The 21,671-nt window shown below is 36.5% G+C and overlaps 1 protein-coding gene across 4 annotated transcripts in view; it reads left to right on the forward strand.

Moving 5' to 3' along the window:
• The window catches only part of TET2 (tet methylcytosine dioxygenase 2), a 59,874-nt gene extending 43,520 nt beyond the window's left edge, over positions 1-16,354 (forward strand). For 2 of the 4 annotated variants that reach the window (XM_072405657.1, XM_072405656.1), the window contains exons 7-10: positions 552-641; positions 1,827-1,964; positions 3,045-3,402; positions 4,494-16,354. In XM_072405657.1, the coding sequence (XP_072261758.1) occupies positions 552-641; positions 1,827-1,964; positions 3,045-3,402; positions 4,494-5,869 (1,962 nt within the window). In that variant the 3' untranslated portion in view covers positions 5,870-16,354. Of the gene's footprint in view, positions 1-551; positions 642-1,826; positions 1,965-3,044; positions 3,533-4,493 lie in introns of those variants that run through there. The other 2 variants (XM_072405659.1, XM_072405660.1) reach the window with 2 other exon arrangements.
• Positions 16,355-21,671: the final 5,317 nt, after the last annotated feature.

The raw sequence follows: 21,671 nt of genomic DNA on the forward strand, positions 1-21,671 counted from the left end.
TAACCAAGAATAGCAAATATTAGATATTTAGGCTTATCTGAGATGACAGTGCAAAGTAAATTTATTGTAATTTGATTGTTGTGTGTTGCCATGTTTTGCACTTCTCCCCGTAAATCTAAGCACACAGTAACACAAGGAGAAGCAGCAATTGTGCTGCTGTGCAAACTGAATGTGGACAAGTAGAGAGTTTAGAGTGATAGTGATATGAGCTTATCAATGTGCTGCTTCACATTTAACTATCCAGTCACAGGATGTGGGAAAGGTAGAAGACTTGTAATTGTAACTCTGCAGCAAATTAAAAACAGCCCTGTCAGATAATGCTGTACTAAGTTGTAGATTTTTTGCTTTATGTAATATATATATATATATATATATTTTCCAAATGTGTTTGGCATTTTACTTGCTTGAAGCTGATGAAGCGCTATTCAAACAATTAAATTTAGGATAAAAGCGAGGAGGAGGAGATCCCTGCCCCTTGACAAATATATCCTTAAGTTGTTGTTATGGATTTTTTCTTAATATGATATTTTGCGCCTTTTTTTTTAATAAAGGAGGAGAAATTGGAAGACAGTCTGCAGGATTTGTCGACACTGATGGCACCAATTTACAAGAAGCTTGCACCAGATGCCTACAATAATCAGGTATGTAAAATTGTATGTATATCAAAAACTAAAAATTTGAGTAGTAGAAGTAGGGAAGCTATAAAACCCTAGCTTGTTTATTTATTGTTTTTGTAACCTTAGGAAAAATTCTTTTTGTCCCAAGACCACAACAGAACATTGAGGGAATCTCCCATGAAATTGGCATTTGTGCTCTGAATGGGTTTCCCTAAAAAGTGATTTCCCCTTACTATTCTTGCGAGAACTCTAGTAGTGCATTTATCTTCACCTTGTTTTTCGGTAATATATATTTGATCAAATCTGTTTTTGATCTCTTTTTAGCCTAAAAAAAATGTCTGGAAGGGCAGAATATCAGACATGGGTATTTTAAGTTTGAACAATTGATTCGACTGGTTGGTCAAACACAACATTGACAGTGGGTTTGCTCCTGTCTAATAGAGCTTACTGATGGAATCTGTTAAGGCCTATAAAATCCTGGCCATTGAGAGCCACCAGTATGTCTTCAATTATCTCAGCAAGAAGTCTTAGTACTGTAATGGATGTCTTTGGATGGATGCATTTCAAACAAAGGCATCCTTGCTGTGGCTACTGTGAAGGGTCATTGTTAGTCGGTACTTGAGGGAAAATCCATGGCTTTTAAATGATATGTTTTTGGTTCCCGAGTCTGCTATTGGCATTCCGTCATATTACTTGCATAAAGCTACTATGTTATGTCTTGACTGTAAAACTCTTGCTCATTGAGTCAGACATTTTATCCTATGAAAATAAAAGGTGCCCATTTTTTTCCCTTTATTTAAAAGTAAATGAATTTTAAGACCCCTGTCAAGTTGTTGTCAGGTTCACTCCTGAAGTGTTCACACTCTGTATTTGATGGTGGTGGCCATTTTCGCTGGAATGAAAAATGTAAATTTTACAGTTACTACAAGATTGAGGGGAAACTTTCTAATGAAGTCACCTGTTGACAACTAGGTCAAATGGGTTTTCTTCTGACTTCCTGTTTTTGTCTGTGTAACATAAAGTAAAGAAAATGTTCTTCAATAGGACATGCCACCATTTGATCAATAAATGCCCCTATATTTCTGCATATTGTTAAAATTTCATTTATTTACCATGTCGTAAAAATATTTTTGGGAGTCCTATCTCCTTTTTAGTGGAAAATGACTTGTATTTGCAGATTTTGGTTGAAGTTCCCTGTTTCATTTACAGATCGAGCATGAGCATAGGGCCCTGGACTGCCGCCTTGGTAAGAAAGAAGGACGCCCTTTTTCAGGAGTCACTGCCTGTTTGGATTTTTGTGCTCATTCACACAGAGATCTGCACAATATGCAAAATGGGAGCACACTGGTAGGTCAAATTGTAAAGTTACATTACCATGAATTCAGATCTATATAATTTCTATTCCCTCTTCTTTGCTATAGTTGATTTGTCTAGATTTTATTGTAGACGGGAAAAGACCGAAATCCAGAAAATGTAGTAAACATTGTCCACCAAATGGTGATTGATAAACCCTTCTTTTCTGGATGGTCTTGACATAATATTACCTTGTCTATATAATTCTGTATTAGATATATAAATCCATTGTTAAAACTAATTTCCAGCCAGATGTAAAATCCATAGGTGATTTTTATAAAGCAGTGAATCTAACATTCACCAAACATTCTCTGTTGGAGAATCAATTGCTGCCACTGAAAACACACGGACCTGGATGATACTCCACCAAAGAATCTTTAGAGAATATCAAATTTGCTGCTTTATAATTTATACTACATGAAATAATTCAGGTATAAACCTTAATTTATACCAGCAAAAAATATATTTTTTTAATGCAAGCAGTGTGAGGACCTGTATATGCCTTGATATTTAGCCTCATATTTGGTATTTTTACTATACAGCAAAGCTAAGCATAGGAGGGATAAAAGCAGTACATGTAGCCAATTGAGCGATGAGCTAACTGGTCTGCTGTTGCTTTTAGCATTATCCATTTACAGGCTTAAGAGGGGCAAGACGAATGTATGGGACTTGACTGCAGTGAAAGATTGGGTTTGTTTCCTTGCCAGGCAGGGCTAGGGCTATTCAGTGTGTCAGAAGGTTGTAAATTTCAGGACTGGATAGACCGAAATTCAAATTCTTTGGCAAAACTGCTTTATTATATATTTTATTGGTATTTAACTATCTGGAGTTTATTTAGGTGGAATTCTATTATCTTGTATGCCCTTTTTGGAGTCAAATGTTTTTCAATGAGGAGAGCACATCTAACACTGCAAGCATTACAGGGAGACTATTATTCTGGTTTTTTCTGTATAGACTCACCTTCCACAGTATACTTGCCTCTGAATAATGTTTAAACAATTATGAGATGTTTTAAATGTTTTTGATGTTGATCAGATATATAATTTAGCAATCTCCTCTTTTCATATCATCCAGGTTTGCACTTTAACCAGAGAAGACAATCGTGAAATTGGGAAGATGCCTGAAGATGAACAGCTGCATGTGTTACCTCTTTACAAAGTTTCAAATGTAGATGAATTCGGCAGCTCAGAGGCGCAGGAAGAGAAGAAAAGAACAGGTGCCATCCAGGTTCTGACTTCCTTTCGCAGGCAAGTGAGGATGTTGGCAGAGCCTGTTAAGACATGCCGGCAGAGGAAGTTGGAAGCCAAAAAGGCAGCAGCAGAGAAGCTCGCTTCATCCCAGGAAAATGGCTCTAGTAAAAATGAAAAGGAGAAAAACTCGCGTTATAAGAATGCACACTCTGAACCTGCTAATCATGAAAAGCAGCTAGCAGGTAACATGGCATGAACATTAATATTAATTATTCAGCCTGAATTAAAGGGTCTACTAAGTTATAATGTATAATTGCCTAATGCCAAAAAAAAATCGGTACATCTCTGCAATACATGGACATCTATCAATGGTTTAATACTGCAAGAAATGCCCTCAGATCCTAACCTGAGCTGACAACTCTGACTCTGGGTTTAAAAAGGGAATAACATTTTTTGAGATTTTAGTGCAGCAGAGCCAATGTGTTGTGTGTTCTTATTTTACATTGTAATATATATATATATATATATATATATATATATATATATAATATATATATATATATATATATATATATATATATATATATATATATATATATATATATATATATATATATATATATATATATATATAATGAAAATTTTATTGTATTGGACTCAATTCAGCTATTTTGTATTGAATCCAATACAAAGTGATTTGAATTTCCTGCCGCTATGCCCGCCTGCACAGATGCATGCACCGGACCAACAGGACGCCGGAGAGCGCCAACGGAGCAAGGTAAGAAGGTTTTTTTTAGGTTTAAAGCGACCCCGAGTGTGACTCCGGATTACCGCTTGTGGCCTGGAAAATCCACCCCGAGTCACACTCTGGATTTGCGCTAGGGGGGTTAAAATGTTAAGACTTTGTGAGAATAAATGATTAAAGAAATATCTCCAGCATAAATGGCTCCTTTGTGACCAACTCCTATATTTCAGTCCAAATATTTTAAGACCTGTGCATGTTTAAATACATATATTAATATTGTAATAATTTATACGTTTAGCTTAGAAATCCTTCCTTAAAATACAATTGATTGTTAGTGTTCATTTTGTTTTAGTTGGTTGTACAGTGCAGATAAGGCAAGTCCAGAAAGTTATAGTTGCTAAACATGAGCACAGTGGGAGTTTTCTGAACTCGTACCCAAGTAATATTTATAAAAGGCGGTGTTGGTTAGAACTGGGCTTTGTAACGTTGCCAAATTATAACTGTAATGTAAAATAATTTTATTATAACGTCTTTTGTTTTGTTTTTTTATTTTTAAATAATTGTATGTTTATTTCTCCTTTATTATAGAACTTATGCGACTTTCAGGACAAGCCTCACAGCCAGTCTCCATTTCCAATTCAAATCGTCCAAATCCTTTGAATTCATTTCCTCCAACAGATCCAAATAACCCTTATGCAAGAATTGCTCCAATGGCAGACACTTATCAAAATACTTCTTCCACCTTTGCTGGCTCTAACCACTCAGATTACTTTCATGCTCCTCCAAACTCAGCAGTATCTTGTGCCTCCACCCCAATGAACCCTTACCAAGGATCCTTAAATCAAGGTAGCCCATGTCCCCCATATCCATGTAATGGTAATATTCCTTTGGAAAACTGTCCTCCTTATCTTAGTCATTATCCTCCAAATCCACAGCATATGTTTTACAGATTTAAGAATCAAGAGTCAGCAGCTAATCTTAACTTGCCTCCAGTTCAGTCCTTATACCAGCAGAGGTTTGCTAATGGTAAGGCCTACGGTCACAAGTATATGAATTATGGAAGCCAAAGTATGCAAACTGAGGATTTCAATGGCTGCAATCCTAAACCAAACCCTCACCCCATGGGATCATTTAATCCTTACTCTGGGCATCGATCAGATAATCACCTAATGGATGCTGTCCAAAAGTCAAAACATAACTCTGGTTCCTCAGACTACCCTTCTCTGAACAGGAATGGTGAACACCCTCATCCACACTCCTTCCAGGTTCATGAAAACAATGCATCCATAGATGGCAGGGCAGGCCCTCTGCAGCTTCATGGTAAGAACAGTGACATGCATTCACATGTATTGAACGGAATACCTGAAATGTATCCTGGACTTAATCATGATAGGACTAACCATGGAGGCCTTGGTAGACCAAATGGTGCTAATGTTCAGGAAAAGCTACCACAGACCTCAGCTCCTGTGAAAGGAGAGCCAGAAGAAGTATGGTCAGACAGCGAGCAGAGCTTTCTTGATCCTGACATAGGAGGAGTGGCAGTAGCCCCAGCTCATGGGTCGATTCTCATTGAATGTGCAAAGCGTGAACTTCATGCTACAACTCCATTAAAAAATCCCAATAGAAATCATCCTACTAGGATTTCATTAGTATTTTATCAGCATAAAAGTATGAACGAGCCAAAGCATGGCTTGGCGTTATGGGAAGCAAAGATGGCTGGTAAGGCCAGGGAAAAAGAAGAGGACTGTGAAAAGTATGGTCCAGACTATGTTGCTCCAAAATCCTACAATAAAAAAGTGAAACGTGAACCTGTTGAACCAGCCCATGAACCTGCTGAACCATCTTATCTTCGCTTCATAAAATCACTTACACAGAGGACAGTGTCAATGACCACAGACTCGCAAGTCACCACATCTACATACGCCTTAACACGGGTTACAGGTCCTTACAACAGATATATCTAATCTGTTTGTTTACCTCATGACCATCAGAGTGGTGCATCATTTTCCCATAGGCTAGTTCATGCGGTTGTTTGGAATGTTGTGGCAGAGAAGTTACAGTATTCAAGTAATCAGTTATGTTACCCATGGGGCAAGAATACCAGCAAAAACAAGACATGGTATCCTCACCATCAAGCTCTTCTTTGACTACTATTTGGTCACAGAACATGTCAAAGAGGAGGATACTATCATCCTATGCAATGGTGTTCCATTCAAACACAACTTTTATTGGATGAAGCATATTAGTATTTTGTATTGTTCTCCTTATCACATTGTATATCTGTGACCACTTTTATAAAGATATGTTTAGGTAGGAGCCAGAGATATACTTGCTTAGTGTTACAACATCAGGAATCTTACAAAGACCTTGCGGTGCTGACTTCCTAATGTGCTAATTGATACTGGAATTGCAACTTTTTAACCTAGGCTATATAATCGTAATAATGACCTCCAATATAACATAGTAGTATAGATTCACAGATCACTATATATTTAATTGAAACACTGAAGATATTGGGACATTCAGAAAAATGGTGCTATCATGTGTGTCTATTAATAATGCCTTGACAACAAGTACAGTTCAGTGAATATACATGAAATATTAGGTTTTAGATTACTTTTTAACTTTCATCAAAAGTACACTTTTAAATGCCATTTTAAAGCAGTTGTTTTTATATTTTGTCCTTTTAAATAATAATTTTCAGGTTTATTAGTTATGAGCCTAAAATGTAACCACCTTTTTGCATCATCATATTGATTTTATATATACTTTTTAGTTTGCACTATTGGTAAATGAGCAGGTATGCAAAATAAAGTACACTTTGTTGACCTGAGCCAAACAATAGCAAAAAACATGCCCTAAAAAACTAAATGGCTCAAATATTACCAGCTATGAAATATTTCTTTTAGACTTGCGGGAGTCTGCATAATCAGCCTTTATTTAATAATACTCATGAAATAAATGTTAGGTGATTGATTTTTGATTTTTAATATGTTAATATGTTTTATTGTAAGAAAAATTTATTCTTTTAAAATATTGGAGTAAACCCTAACAAGACTACATTTAGAATTTATTCACACCTAAATGCAGTGCTATTGTTCTGCATTTGCACCCCGATGCACTATGGCAATGCACAGTGAAACTTGCCAGAATGCATTGTGGTGCATGGTGTTGCTAAAAATGTTTGTCTATTCTTTTGCGTTAGTAACCTGTTCAAAACATAGGCTGCTTTAAAACAGACCTAAACATTAAAAAAAAGTGAGAAGGCAGGTTGTATATTGGGACATCGCAAATCTCTGCAAAAAAAAAAAAAAAATAGACTGCCTGCTCACAATTTTTCATGTGCAATGTATAGTTTTTCTTTAGCCCAACAAAAAAGAATGGATAAGTATGAATGGAGTTTGCCTAAAGTTGCTAAAGGACAGTTGGATCTTTGTGATGGTGATACTCTCCAGTCTCTTTCCAGCTACATCTTGTCTACATGCACTCCAGTAGAGGTAGGTCATTGCACAGGAATGGTTTTTGATGGTCACAAGTGGAAGGCACCTGTGCAATGAGCGTTGGCATGACCACCTAGTCTTTATTGGAAGTACATGTGACAGGGTTGACAACACAGGAGCAATGGTTACACATAAATGGTATTAATAATAATATTAATAATAATAATATTGATTGAAATAGATTAAGAACCGTAATCAGTACAGGGGTAAAATGATCCCTGTATATTTTTCATAAACAATATTTTGCATATAGTTGTTTGGCTCCAGGTATGCAACAAAGGAACTTTATGAACTATACCTCAATAAATAAGGTGCATTTTAAACATAATTATACTTAGTATTATTATGTATATTATAAATTATTTATTGTTATTAAAAATACTTATAATTCTACCTCAGTCTGCTTGGCTTTCACCATCTATCACAGCCATTGATAATGAATGCATTTCAGTTAAATAAAATTGGGCTTTTTTATGGGAAAACAAAAATTTGTTGTCCATAGAAAAACATAAGTTGCTGGCAACACTGTTTTGCCTTAGCTTTTATAATTGATTACATTGGCAACGCAATGCATAGATGGCTTGGCAGCACAGTGGAAATGTGGGTCACAAAAGAGCTACATATAGGTATTTTCCATAACAATAAATAGCAGCATTACTGTTATTTTGCAAAGTGAAATACTGTATGAATTGTGATTACCTTGTTGTACATGCACTTAGGATTGTATTTACTTCCATGGAGACTAAAATCTACCATAGAATTAAACGAGTAAAATATATCAATTTGCAAATCATGTCCCAAATTTCCAGTCCACATCTGCAGAGATTTATAAGTGCTGTCCTCGTTCATTAGAATCATATTATTAAAACTATTGGAGCTGTTACACCTGTATGAATGTTCAATAATTTAAAAATCCATATTACAGCTGTTCCAATTGGACTAATCAGTTTCTTTTGATGAGTCAGATGTTCCACTTTCTGACTGAAAGGGACAGTGGACTTTTTGGACGTGATTAATCCTGGTGGAACAAATGTGGATGTTTAGAGATTAAAAAGGATGCACACATACAGTTAGGTCCATAAATATTTTTACAGAGACAACTTTTTTCTAATTTTGGTTCTGTACTTAACCACAATGAATTTTAAATGAAAACTCAGATGCAGTTGAGCTGCAGGCTTTCAGCTTTAATACAGTGGGTCGAACAAAAAGATTGCATAAAAATGTGAGGAACTAAAGCCTTTTTTTTACACAATCACTTTATTTCGGGGGCTCAAAATGATCGCAGAATCATTTCTAAGGTGAAGAGAAACCCCTTTACAACAACCAACCAAGTGAATAACACTCTCCAGGAGGTAGGTGTATCGATATCCAAGTGTACCATAAAGAGAAGACTGCATGAAAGTAAATACAGAGGGTGCACTGCAAGGTGCAAGCCACTTAAGCCTGACTTTGACTTTGCTAAAAAAGTCAAATTGGAAGGCGTTTCATAATACAGATGGACAATGACCCAAAATATTCAGCCAAAGCAACCCAGAAGTTTAATAAAGCAAAGAAGTGGAATATTCTTGAATGGCCAGGTCAGTCACCTGATCTGAACCCAATTGAGCATGCATTTCACTTGTTGAAGACTAAACTTTAGACAGAAGGCCCACAAACAAACAGCGATTGAAAGCTGCTGCAGTAAAGGCCTGGCAGAGCATTAAAAAGGAAGAAACCAGCATCTGGTGATGTCCATGAGTTCAAGACTACAGGCTGTTATTGCAGCAAAGGGTTTTCAACCAAGTATTAGAAATAAACATTTTATTTTTATACTTAATTTGTCCAATTACTTTTGAACCTCTGAAATGAAGTGATTGTGTAAAAAAAAAAAAAAAAGGCTTTAGTTCCTCACATTTTTATGCAATTTTTTTCCATTCAACCCACTGAATTAAAGCTGAAAGTCTGCAGTTCAATTGCATTTTGAGTCGTTTCATTTAAAATTGATTGTGGTAATGTACAGAACCAAAATTACAAAAAAGTTGTTTCCAAATATTTATTGACCTAACTGTATAAAGAATGTCTTTCAATATTGTTACGGTTAGCTGTAATGCAATTTTTCAGCCTTCTTGGGAGAATATTGTTTCTATATGCTAATGCTGCAATTGCAGAGTATAGTATTTTTATATTCTAGTTAGAATGGTGGAAATGTTATTACCTGCCAAAGTTTTTCTTCCTTTCATTTATATTTAATTTAAATGCAGTTTACATATAAGAATAAGCTTTTACAGTAGCAGTACCATCTCAGCTGCATGTCTAGGACTGGGTATAGAAGTGGTTATATTTAGGAGGAAGAATAAGAATGGTTTAATAAATGTGAAGCAGTGAATCGGTTTTGTCTAGATAAAGTGGTGGACCCTTTTTATCTTCCTTTGCTGGATTCACTCCTGGTAAGGTCTCTAGTCTCCTCCAGGCTCTGTCTCTGTAGATTGTTTTCTAAGAGATATAAGAAACCAATCTGACTGCCACGTGTAGTTAAGAGAGATGTAGCCATTTTTTTTTTTTCATCACTCCACCCAGTTTAGATTAGGTAAAGATGTTTGTCAAAGTGCTTGAATTACCTGTTAACTGTGGGGACAGCTGGTTTGTATGCCTGCTGATCCATTACACAAGGCAACATACCATTTTCATCAGTGATAATTGTATGTGTTTGTAGTATTTTTTTTTGTGCGGATTTCAAATCTGTTTGGTTTTTCTAAATCACGTCTAGTTTTTGGGATGAAGGCAATTGTATTTTACCCGATACTTGGTATTTCTATCCTAAATGTATTACAGACTCTAATGTAAATTGTCTGTAATTTTAGGTTACAGACATAATTAACTGCGATAAAATTAAGTTGCTATTATGCCTAGAAATTGTATTCATCATTCAGTTTTTGTTGTGTGGTTTCTTCTTGACGAAAGCACGTCACCCAATTACTGCAGACCTTAAGACTCACAAATTGTACTTCGGCTGTCCACTTGACGATCAGAATAAATCTTGAGCTCCACGTGTACTCTGTACCAGTTGATGCAATGGATTGCGTGACTGCCTAAATTGTTTAGTAAAATAATTTGCATTTCAAACATGTGGAGGGAACCGCAAGGCTTTCTGAACTGGTTCAATTTTTTGTTGCGTGAACACAAGTGGATTCTCCGCAAAAAGTAAGCAGTAAATTGTATATCCCAGCTTGGATTCTCCAATCAAGCCTATTCCTCATAACGATTCAATCCATAAATGTGGACACGACCCCTGTAAAAGGTGAATACATTGAAGGAGTAAATGGTTACAATCAAGAATGATCCTATCCTGATTACATGGCTTCTTACACAAGCATAGCTGAATGATCTTATATGTGATTTAACTCTATCCAAAGACGAAGCAGAATTTCTTGCTTCTAGGCTCAAGCAGAAGCACTTTACTGCAAAGGATCTTACTGTAACTCAATACAGAACATGACGACATAACTTGATATCTTTCTTCAATGATAACGGCTTATTGTGCTATTGCCTTTATGTCAGTGGATTCAACAGTTTGTCACAAGACCATGTTCTTCCTGAATGGTGTCCTTGATTCCTCGTAAAGAAGCTTGAAGGCAGTCCTACTGCATAATAGCAATTCCAAACCAAGTGTACTGATTGCCCATTCTGTTCATCTAAAGGAGTCCTATGACAACATGAAGATATTGAAGCGTTTTCGTATTGAACACCTGTTGTGATATAAAAGTCATTGGCATGTTGATGGGAATGCGAGCAGGTTTCACAAAATAACACAGCAGCTTGATTACCTTAGAGGCACAAAAAACAGAAGTAAAGTGTATAAGGAAGCCAAGAGGTACCTATGAGCCCTAAAGAAGCATTGTCAAATTTCTGATCCTCCTGAAATTTTTCTGCCACCTCTCCCTATCATCGTAGGCTTGATGAAAAACCTTGTAAAGGCCATGGGTTAAACAAACTTGTTTTTCAGTACAACAAAAATGAAGTAAGGGATATTTTTAGGTCCAAAGATCAAGTCGTTTTGCAGCATGATTCTCAGGAGCTAAGCTAGAACCTTGGGAGGCATTCAGGTGGCTCTGCAAAACCTTTCTGCATAGCCAGAAGTCTCTTGCATACAAGGAAGGAGTTCAGAATCTGCTTGATTCATATCCGAAACTGGGCTGTTAGCATATTATTGAAAATACACTTCTTGCACTCCCATCTAAAGCAAGTTCTCCTCGCTTGTCACCATGCTGAAATTTCCTGGAAAGTTTTTTCCATGGCATTCAGTCAATAGAATTTCACTACCAAAACTTATAAGTGTGATGACCGGCTGTTGCTGGATTCTGTACCACAACAATCCAGACACAGTGTGCACAAGAAAATCATACTAGAAGTGTTTTTGAAGAAAGTTGTAGCGGACTGACCCTTTCCACATATTTGTCACTGGGATTATTTGATTTTTCACTAAATTAATTGAAAAACTTCAGTGGTTCCTTAGTCAAAATTACATGCAAGTGCACTGTAAACTGACATTGCCCAGACTCAAAAGTTGACGTGATTAGAAAAAAAAATGAAGTCAGATGTGAAAACCGCGTGAAAAACAGATTTAAAAGTGCGTTGTGGACTTATTTGCAGGAAAACTGCTAATTAATGAATTGGGAAATATGAATCAACAATGTAACCAGTTTCTGGTGCTTACAGAATTCACAAGGTGCATTTCTTTTCAGGCAACCAAATAGTCTTGTGTTCAGTCACTTTTCACCATGCTGGGCACTTCTAGTTCAAGACTTAATGTCGAGTTAAGCAAAGCTTGACTTGAAGCTTGAAGCCCAGTACATGTCAGGTGCTAGTCTTGCTTGGGTGAAGGTGCTTCCATAGCACCCAAGTCACATTCTGGGCTTAGAAGAAGCCTGCTATGAGCAAAACATAGAGGCAGACATTACTGACATCTGCTTCTGAGGATGCTGGTTGCCTGGCCATCCACTTGATGACCCACCTGACTTTTATGCTTCAATCAATTATCCTGATCTGCATATTTGTTTCAGTTACTCTTAATCCCAGTAGAACACCAAAGGATATACGCAGCTAAAATTTTTAGAAGGTCATCAGTAATAGCAGCCCCAGTAATTTATTTTATATATTTTTTTAAATGACAGGCTCACTTTAAAGCAATTGTGTCAGTAAGATCTGGTAGAATAAAGGCAATAGAAAGGTCTGCATGCTGATCATACTGGCTGGCAGGTGGTAGGTCTGAACTTTGCACTTTGGTACAGCATCTGGCAGAACCTTCACATCGGGGTGTGCTTGATGCCTGTTCCCCCATTTGCACTTTGGTTCCTCCCACCAGCCCCTACTTAGCTGCAATGTCCTGTTTTGACATATTGGCCATTAGGTAGAGCTAAGTTTTAGGTAGAGGAAGTTTTAGAAGCTGTAGCTCTTCAGCAGAGCAAAGTTTTGCTTTTTGACCACTGGACTGATACGTATGAAATGCTTAAATTTTTATATAGGGAGCTTTATTAGGATTTTTTTCTTTCAGAAAACAGAATTGTTTTAAGATCAGAAATCTTTGAGGTCTATTTGACTGCAGCTGTTCGTAGACTTTATTGCATGTGTTTGATAAATGCAATGCAGCCAAAGTGCATGTTACATATGGGATGCATTCAGCTACCTAACAGAAGGTATAAAATGCTGTGCAAAAACATCTAGTTTCTATTTCACTAGCAGGTAATATCTAAATTAATTTTAATCAAATGCATTTATTTTGTCCTCTTATGTATGCTAGCAATCATATTTCCCAGAAAGCTTTTACGATGTGGGCAGCTCCTGTGTAGTTTGACAGATAACAGGTACTTTATACCCTCAGTTCATAGTATAATCAGTAAAATGGAACACAGTTTTTTTAATACTTGTATTATTTATTGCCCCAATTCTATATTTTCAGTTTCTTCCTGGAAAGAAATATTTTGGTGCTCATCTCACTGATCCAAACAGGCTGTGAAACTGAATTGACCTTAGTGCTTGAACTATCGCAGTTTATGGTGATAAATGCGAAATGCCAGTTCTGGACCATTCATGGTGATCACAAATATTTGCCTTGTCATTTGGGCAGAAAAGCTGCAAAGCTTTCTTTTTTTTTTTTTACAAGGGGATGCAGTGCTCATTCTTTACTCCAGACTGTGCTACACTTCTAGTTGTGTAGCTGCAAAATTAGGCAGCTGTCTTGTTATAGTTATTTTAGATTCATGAATTTGTAGAAGAAAATGAAAAGAAACTAACAATCAAGATCTGTATAATGAAACCAATAGGATCTATTTTTTTTTTTTTCTTTTAGTACTGTATATGTAATTTTTTTTCCTTTTTAAGCAAACATTCATGAAAAAAAAAGGCTTGGTAATACTTTAGACTATTTATGATGGTGCTACTCAACCTGCTACCAATTTATCATAATGTGAGATAAAAATACAGGATAGATCTAAGTTAGGGTCCTATATGTCATTTACCTCAGCACTAGTTTGGCAGTAGGACATTGAGCATGGAGTGGAAGAGTATTTCATGGCATGCCATGAGTGTATCCCAAACTCCTACGAGATAAACTTAATAAAGCAAAGACAGCTCTTCTTAATATTACTTGATATCTTAACAAGTATAACTTGAACTTCAGTCTTTTCTTCTAAAAATTCAGGGATATTTCAGCTTGCATTCTTTTCATGCCAATTGGTCATGTTTCTGTAAGGCTCTTATAGGCTGTATTGTGTTTCTATCTTCTGTTTTTCCAGGGGCAAGGCTTTTTTTTTTTTTTCATCCCAGTTTTTATTTTAATCATTTATGTAGTAACACATTGCAACTGAAACTATTTGTGTAAATGTGCTGGCTATTTGTTTTCTTCGAACTGTAAAATATGTAAAGCTTAGAATGTTTTAAGTGAAAGTTGAATGCACTGAGCTAAATTAAAGGGACAAATTGGTAAGGCAGGGGTTTGGCAAGCTACAGTCTTTTTCAAATTCATGCACCAAAATGCATCACTGGTTAATGCCATTGTTAACTGCTGTTGTCAGAGTTTTAGCAAAGCGTGCCACATAGTAGGACTTGGTAACTTCTTTTTATGTGTAAGAGATATGTGCTGAGCTCTTGCATTCTCTCAATAATCTAGAGCAAAGCTAGGTAATCTGGGGCTCTGAAGTGACTCTCAGGTGCATTTCCTGCGGTATTCAGGACCATATGCTTATTGGCACAGATGGTGAACATGTTTTGTTTGTTAAATATATTATCGGCGCTCATTGATGCCTTGCTCTGTGCCATGGACACTTTATAGTAAGTCCAAGATGAGTTCATTGCAAGTAAAGCGTAAGGAAGTATTACAAGTTTTGACCCCAAAGACAAATGCCTCTTTGTTTAAAACAGTGTACTAAGCAACACTTCGGAGACTGATTGACACTTCTTAGATATGTCTTAAAATGTTTTAGGTGTAAAAGAATGTCAGCAGTCACAAAACTGTCAATTAGTACTTATATACTCAACGCTAACAGCAAGAAAAACTATGGTGGACACTGTGGACAGCAGCTGGTGCAGGACAGTCATTAGCGCAAATCCCAATGGTTTAGCTATACAGGAGATTTGTGATCACTTATTAGCATGCAAATAACTATATTGACAGTAGCTACGTTTTAACAAGTAAAAACTAATGTTCCCCAAATATTTGCCACACATTGGTCTTATGCTTCTAAGTAGATACAATTTTCTGTTTAGCCACTGCCTAAAGATGGATAAACTTATTTTCTCATTTTTGGGTGGTTAACGTGAAAGATACAGACAAATCACCGGTTCTCTGATGCTCATCTAGATTATTAATATAGAATTAGGACTGGAGGTGCAACTTGTTAGAATGTACTTCAGTGCACAGCATCCTTTAGTGTTGACTCTCATTTCCATTTTTACAATGTTTCATAATGAATTCAGTGGGTACATGTATCACTGGGCTTCCTCCACCAATATTCACAATGTCCAAATCCCTTTTCACAAATTGTCATACTGTGCAATATATCTTCAATTAGGTTTATTTCTAGTTCCCATTGCAGTTACCTGGGAACCTTTCCTATTTGTATTTTTTTTTTACCAGTCACATACTGTATATATGTACATTAACTTTTTTATGATCATTGTGCCTGTGCACATTATTATACTCTTTTCTTTTTGTAATGTTGTGTTTTAATACAAGTAAATTTTTTTGTCATGTAAAATGATGGCATTTCCAAATGAGGCAAGAGACTTTATACCCACAAGATTTAGCTACAAAGAAGGGTGTTTTGCCTCATGAAGAGACAAACATAATGCTTATGTTGATATCATTCATGTGACTTTTTTATTACTGTTATTTTATTTAAAACCGGAAAAAATAAATAAAACAACACAGCGCACCACCATTTGCCAAACTGCTTGCAAAAGAGAAAAGTGGCAAAAAACAAGGTTGGCTTAAAGAGATCAGCGAAAAGTGTAAAGTCTGTAATTTGGTGTACAGATGTAAAAATGGTAGAAAACAGCCGTGGATCTGCTAGATTAGGATGTGTGAGGCTGATTATAGCCATACTTGAAAATGCTTTGAGTGTTGTCAACTTTACTTGAATGAACCTTTTCATCTTTATAGGTGCACAGTAGTGTGGTCACTTCTAAAAGCTAATAGTTAATGTTTATAGGACATCATGCGGATTGACACTAAAGTAATGAAATTATGTGTGCATTTTTTCTGCGTACTTTTAGAGGCTTTTTTTCTACCCTTTTCGGTTCTTTTTTTTTTCATAAAATGTTGGTATGTGTATAAATTCAAAGGATGGCTATAAATACTGTAAGTATTGTAATGTAATGTAATGAACGCAGGCTATTTGAAAACTGTTTATTATATCATTCCTGATAATGCTGAGATGTGGGTGTTTTTAATAAAATTTATATTTATTTAATGCATCTGTTTTAATGGGACTGGTGTTTGTTTTTCTAGCATGGTATTGCCACTTATTGTTTGCGTTTTATATTCTCTTATACTGAGAGAAATCGGTACATTTGTATGAGATTTAGGTTTAATGTAATCCACAGGATTGTCCATTCATTACAAATGCAAATACCAAAGGAACAATTTATAGCGCATAGCATTTGCTTCTGATCAACAGAGTCACTAAAACTAGTAACCTAAATCAATGGTTAGCTTGTTTCCATAAGAGTGGACAGTATGTAACATAACATGTTGTCAGTATGTATTATTGGAGGGATTAGGAAGAGCTAACAATTCTGTGTATTTTTACTTGTATAGTTTTAACTTTAGCATGACCCCTATGGCATGTCCAACTTTCCATATGTTTTAAGTGACGAAGGTTACCAGTTAGCATTTAAAGCAAGCTTCACAAAACTGTTAAGGAACCAAACCTAAAACCAAAGTTTCCTGGTTGTCACTTCCAATGGTACCGGCTAAGGTAGGAACAATGAGAATGTTCCTCCCAAGTTGACCACTGAATGGATCTACTAGGCGATTTCACAGATCTCTCTATAAAACAAATTGCTATTCTGAACCATTTTATCAACTGATCATGCAATACATTACCCGGGCATTATCCTTATATTTTTAGATAAAGAACTGAGTAAATCAACTGATCTTCCTGAACAATATTGTAATAAGCCTACTTGGCTATGAGCACATGACCAATGACCTAGCATCTGGTCATGTAATCCAGCACCGTGGGATCCTGGAATCCTGGTCTATTTATAAAGCAGCAAATATGGCATTCCCTGAAACAATCAATTACTGCTATTGCAACACATGTGCCTGAAAGATTCTCCACTGAGGAATGTTTCAGTACCGTATTTTTCGGACCATGAGACGCACTTTTTTTCCCCCAGAAGTGGGGGGAAAAAGTCCCTGCGTCTTATGGTCCAAATACAGCCTACACATGCTGTTAAAAAAAAAAGTTTCTTAATGTGTTCCTCTCCTGTGTGCGTGTCTCCTTGATGCTGGCTGTGCAGCACGTGCCTGCTCCTGGCTGCAGTGCAGAATGAAACTGAAAGTAACAAGCCGGCATTCTGCACCAGGAAGCAAGCTGCTGATCCCTGCCTAACAGACATCCCTGCCCTAACGGAGATCCCTACACTTAATTACCGGTAAGTGAACAGAAGGGGACAATCAATGGCACAATCAATGGCAGTAATTTTGTCTTTTGCTGACTTTATTTGTTAATAATGGTTCTAAATGCTGCTGGGGTTGATTACATGTGTTTATGACTGTGATGTTGGTTTTTAATGCACATAAAATATTTTAGGACACTATTTGTTTCAGAATCTTTTTTTTTCTTCATTTCCCTTCTCTAAAAACTGGTGTGTCTTATGGTCCGGTGCGTCCGAAAAATACGGTAAATGTCAAGAGAACTTTAATTTTGGTGTAGGACAGCAATTAGAAGAAAACTCTCCGCCATTAACCTTGTGTTTTGTTTCCTGTTTTGTTTCCTCCTTTTTGTGGTAAATGAAAGTAAATATAATGTCCTCAGCAGGTGACCTAAATAGTGGTCAACCATAGACCCTTGATTGTGGAAACTGCTATGTTCTGAGTCAGCCAGTGAATGTTTGTGGCACCCACTTATAGCGATATTGCCCAACAAGTTGGACAATTTTTGAGTATGCAATAACAAGTTGCTTTAGTGCTCAAATGCAGGTTTTACTGCAGTTTTTTTCCTCGCTGAGGAGTCCCTCTCTATAAATAAATCATAATTTTCTTTATAAACAACAAATAAAATAATGAAACATCAAGCGAATGTGGAAAGGTTTTAGTTGCAACCTTTTATTGATATTTAAAATGTAACTTTACCTTTACTCAAAGCCATAAACCTTGTATAACCAACAATCTTAATCAAGACTCAAGCACCATATTAAAAAAGACCAACTTAAAACATTTAAGCCATTGTCCACCACTAATGTAGGCAATATACAGCCAGGGTTTTACTGCCTGTGAAAACAGATCTGAGCATTGTATATCATGTAGAGCAAAGTGGGCAATGGTACCCCTAATAAGCATAAACGTGGGCTGGTGGGAAGCTTTTAGTTGATAAATCTGCTACAAGCTCACAGCTGTGTGTAAGAGGACTTTGTAATTGGATGTTGGATTTCTAAACAAAATATCAGCAACCAGTCTGATGGTCAGCTTTGCAGTGCTGTTCAATAGTTGCTCCTGTCTGCTTCTCTCCAGCAACTTCAAACAGACTTCACCATGACATAAATAGGAGTGCCAGTAGACCAGTCCAAGATTCTTTCCTATATACTTTAATTGAAATTTCAACAAAGTGTAAATGTATTCATACCGCCAGGGAGGTTAAGACTTTGCACCATTACACTTTTTGACATTTTTAAACAGTAGGAGATAGGTAACAGTGTGCAAATGTGTTTTATCACAGTCAAAGCCTCAATCAATTTACTATGTGTCTAGGATGCAAACCCTCTTACTACGAATACTAGCGAACATGTTCACTAACAGTTGTGGAAAAACGAATTTATTGTATCTGACAACATGAAAGTTTTGGCTGGTTTCAAACTTCAGTGACCAGCTACACCATACAAGCATGGGAAATAAGGCAGCTGAAGAACCCAAAGTATATTGTGATGGTAACATTTAGGGCAATGCTAGAAAAATCAGAATATCAGGATCTGGCTCTAAAGGTAAGACTAGACAGAGATTCCTTGCCCAAGTCACGTAATATAAAAGCTGTTTTATAAGTTGGCATTGAAACACATTGCAAAATTGCCTACCCGGCTTCTTCTGTTATTTGAAACCATCACTACTTCCCACCACTACATATCTCCCATCCTATTGCGTGTGAAATTCCCCCACCTACTAGATTGTAAGCTCTTCGGGGCAGGGTCCTCTCCTCCTGTATCATTGTCTGTATTAGTCTGTCATTTGCAATCCCTATTTAATGTACAGCGCTGCGTAATATGTTGGCGCTATATAAATCCTGTTTAATAATAATAATATTTGCTAACCTTTCAATCAACTGATTTTCTGAGATTCCAAAAAACTTCCTAAAACCATAGCCACGATTCTGTTTATCTTTTGTGTATAGGATATTCTTTGTTCTCCTTGTAATTGGCTAACAATTTTTCCCACAATCTGCACAAAGCTACAAGTTAAAGTACAGTTGTTGGTAGTGGGACATTTTTATAGACTAAAGACTATAAGTGTTGGTTTAAGAACACTAATAATGTGGGATCAGAGGAGAATGAAGAAATGCAAAGGCTGTTGTCTTTCTTTTTACAACTGAGACCAATTGGATGGGTTATATTGAAGACAAAGCCTTTAATGTCTGTTTGATGAATGTGCTGGAAATATTATATTAATATCTCCTAAACAAAAAAAGGTAAACACCTTTATTATGTGATAACATACTTGTGATACTCATAGTTCATATTCATATTATTCATACAAAAAAATCATGTTACTTTAATTTTCCTTTAAACCTTCTCTAGTATTGAAAATAATGTCTTATGCTGAAAACAGGCAGACAGCAAATTGGAGGAGGAGAAATTAAAAAAGGCCACAGGTTAGTGAATAACAGGTGGGGGTGTCAGAAGAAAGTCAGACACAGGATTTTTTCTGACTTGTGTTTGGCACACTCTTGAGTTTCTTTTGTTTGCATTCACAATTAGTTGCTTTCAAACAGAGCAGAATAGGGCATGCTGCATGTTCTAAAAGAGAAAGCAAAACCTGACCAATGTAGCAATAAATGCAAGTAGGCACTGCTCCATAAGGTCTAAATCACATTGCAGACATTGCTTAAAAAATCCTTTTAAACTGCTTTACAAAGGCATGCCAGAAGCAAAAAGTTTTAGCTTGTCACCTACACTACACACAAGCAAAATGTAAAGCATTCAATTTAAAGGAGAAAGTATTGTGGTTTTGAAGTTGAAATCTATTCTAGATGCTACATGGAGAAAGAAATATATTAAAATAAAGTCTGATAGTTATCTTCAGCACTGTAGCTCACAAAACTACCAACCTTGTGATGTGGCAATTCTTGTGTTTTGGGTTGAATGACACTTGCCCCTCTGTCCTGGACTTATATAAAGTGGGACAGTGCTGCCAGAGACTGTGTAGTCTCTGTTGCACCAGTGCATTTGGACAAAGTATTGACAGCTGGAAGGACAAGACTGGTCACTCCAATTTGAGAATGTCATGGGAAGCCCTGTCCATTCTTTTTGATTAGCAAAATGCCTCCCATGGCCACATATTAGCAGAGTTCCCTTACCTGGCTAGTATAAAAAGCCTATACAAGGCTTTCTGGGAAATGCAGTTTAGGACATGAGTGTAACATCACAGTATAAGACGTTACAGCCTGGGTGCAACCTACCTAATGAAATAGCAGGAAAATAGAGGTATAAGGAGGAAGCAGTTATGTGACTGCTTCCAAAAAGCAATTCTATACATTTAATAAAATAAAACCATACCTAACCAACCTGCACTTGAATACAGATAACTTTTAACTTGGCTTGAAAACTTCTTAAAATTCTGAATGTCTTAGGGCTAGTAGGCCTTTTTTTTTTTTTTGTAGCATGGTCTGACCACGACCTAGTCATTTTTACCTGCGACTCCTTGCTGTGCAGATCTAAATCTACTTCCTGAACTTAGAACAACTCTTTCCTCTTCCACCCTGATATTACTGAAAAAACTCAGACACCTAACCAATGAATATTTTACTCTTAACACTGAAACTCACATCTTTATCCCCACATTCAACTAGCTTTTTCTGCTCAATTACCATTGGAGTTACAAAGCCACAATCTATGATCTTCTGGTCTGTCACCCAATCTCCCTTCTTATTACCGCTGTGAAAATCCTCATTGATTTAACCAATTCTTTAGTTAAATCACAAAGACCAAGTTGGCTTTGTACCACTACAACAAGCAGGAAATTTTTATTAGGCTCTGCAACGCCTTGTTGCCGCCATATGCATAAATCCTGACATCTGTGGCCTCACTTTCACCATCATTTTTCATAAACCTATGGTCTTTGCAGGTAACATCTTGATATCACCTCGGCTCCCCATATTTCACTTACAATTCGGTTTACTGCCCTTGCCTCTTTTGCAAAAATCTGTAGACTCCATATAAAAAAAGCTAAATTCAAAACTTTGAATGTTTCTCCTCCCCTCCCACTATGACTCTTCAATTAGTCCAATCCTATTTCAATTCCTTTAGTACCCCTCAGTTCCCTATTTGGGTGTTCAAAATACTCTTATTGATTCTTCCC

This window comes from Pyxicephalus adspersus, chromosome 3, assembly GCF_032062135.1.
Source record: "Pyxicephalus adspersus chromosome 3, UCB_Pads_2.0, whole genome shotgun sequence".
Taxonomy (NCBI): domain Eukaryota; kingdom Metazoa; phylum Chordata; class Amphibia; order Anura; family Pyxicephalidae; genus Pyxicephalus; species Pyxicephalus adspersus.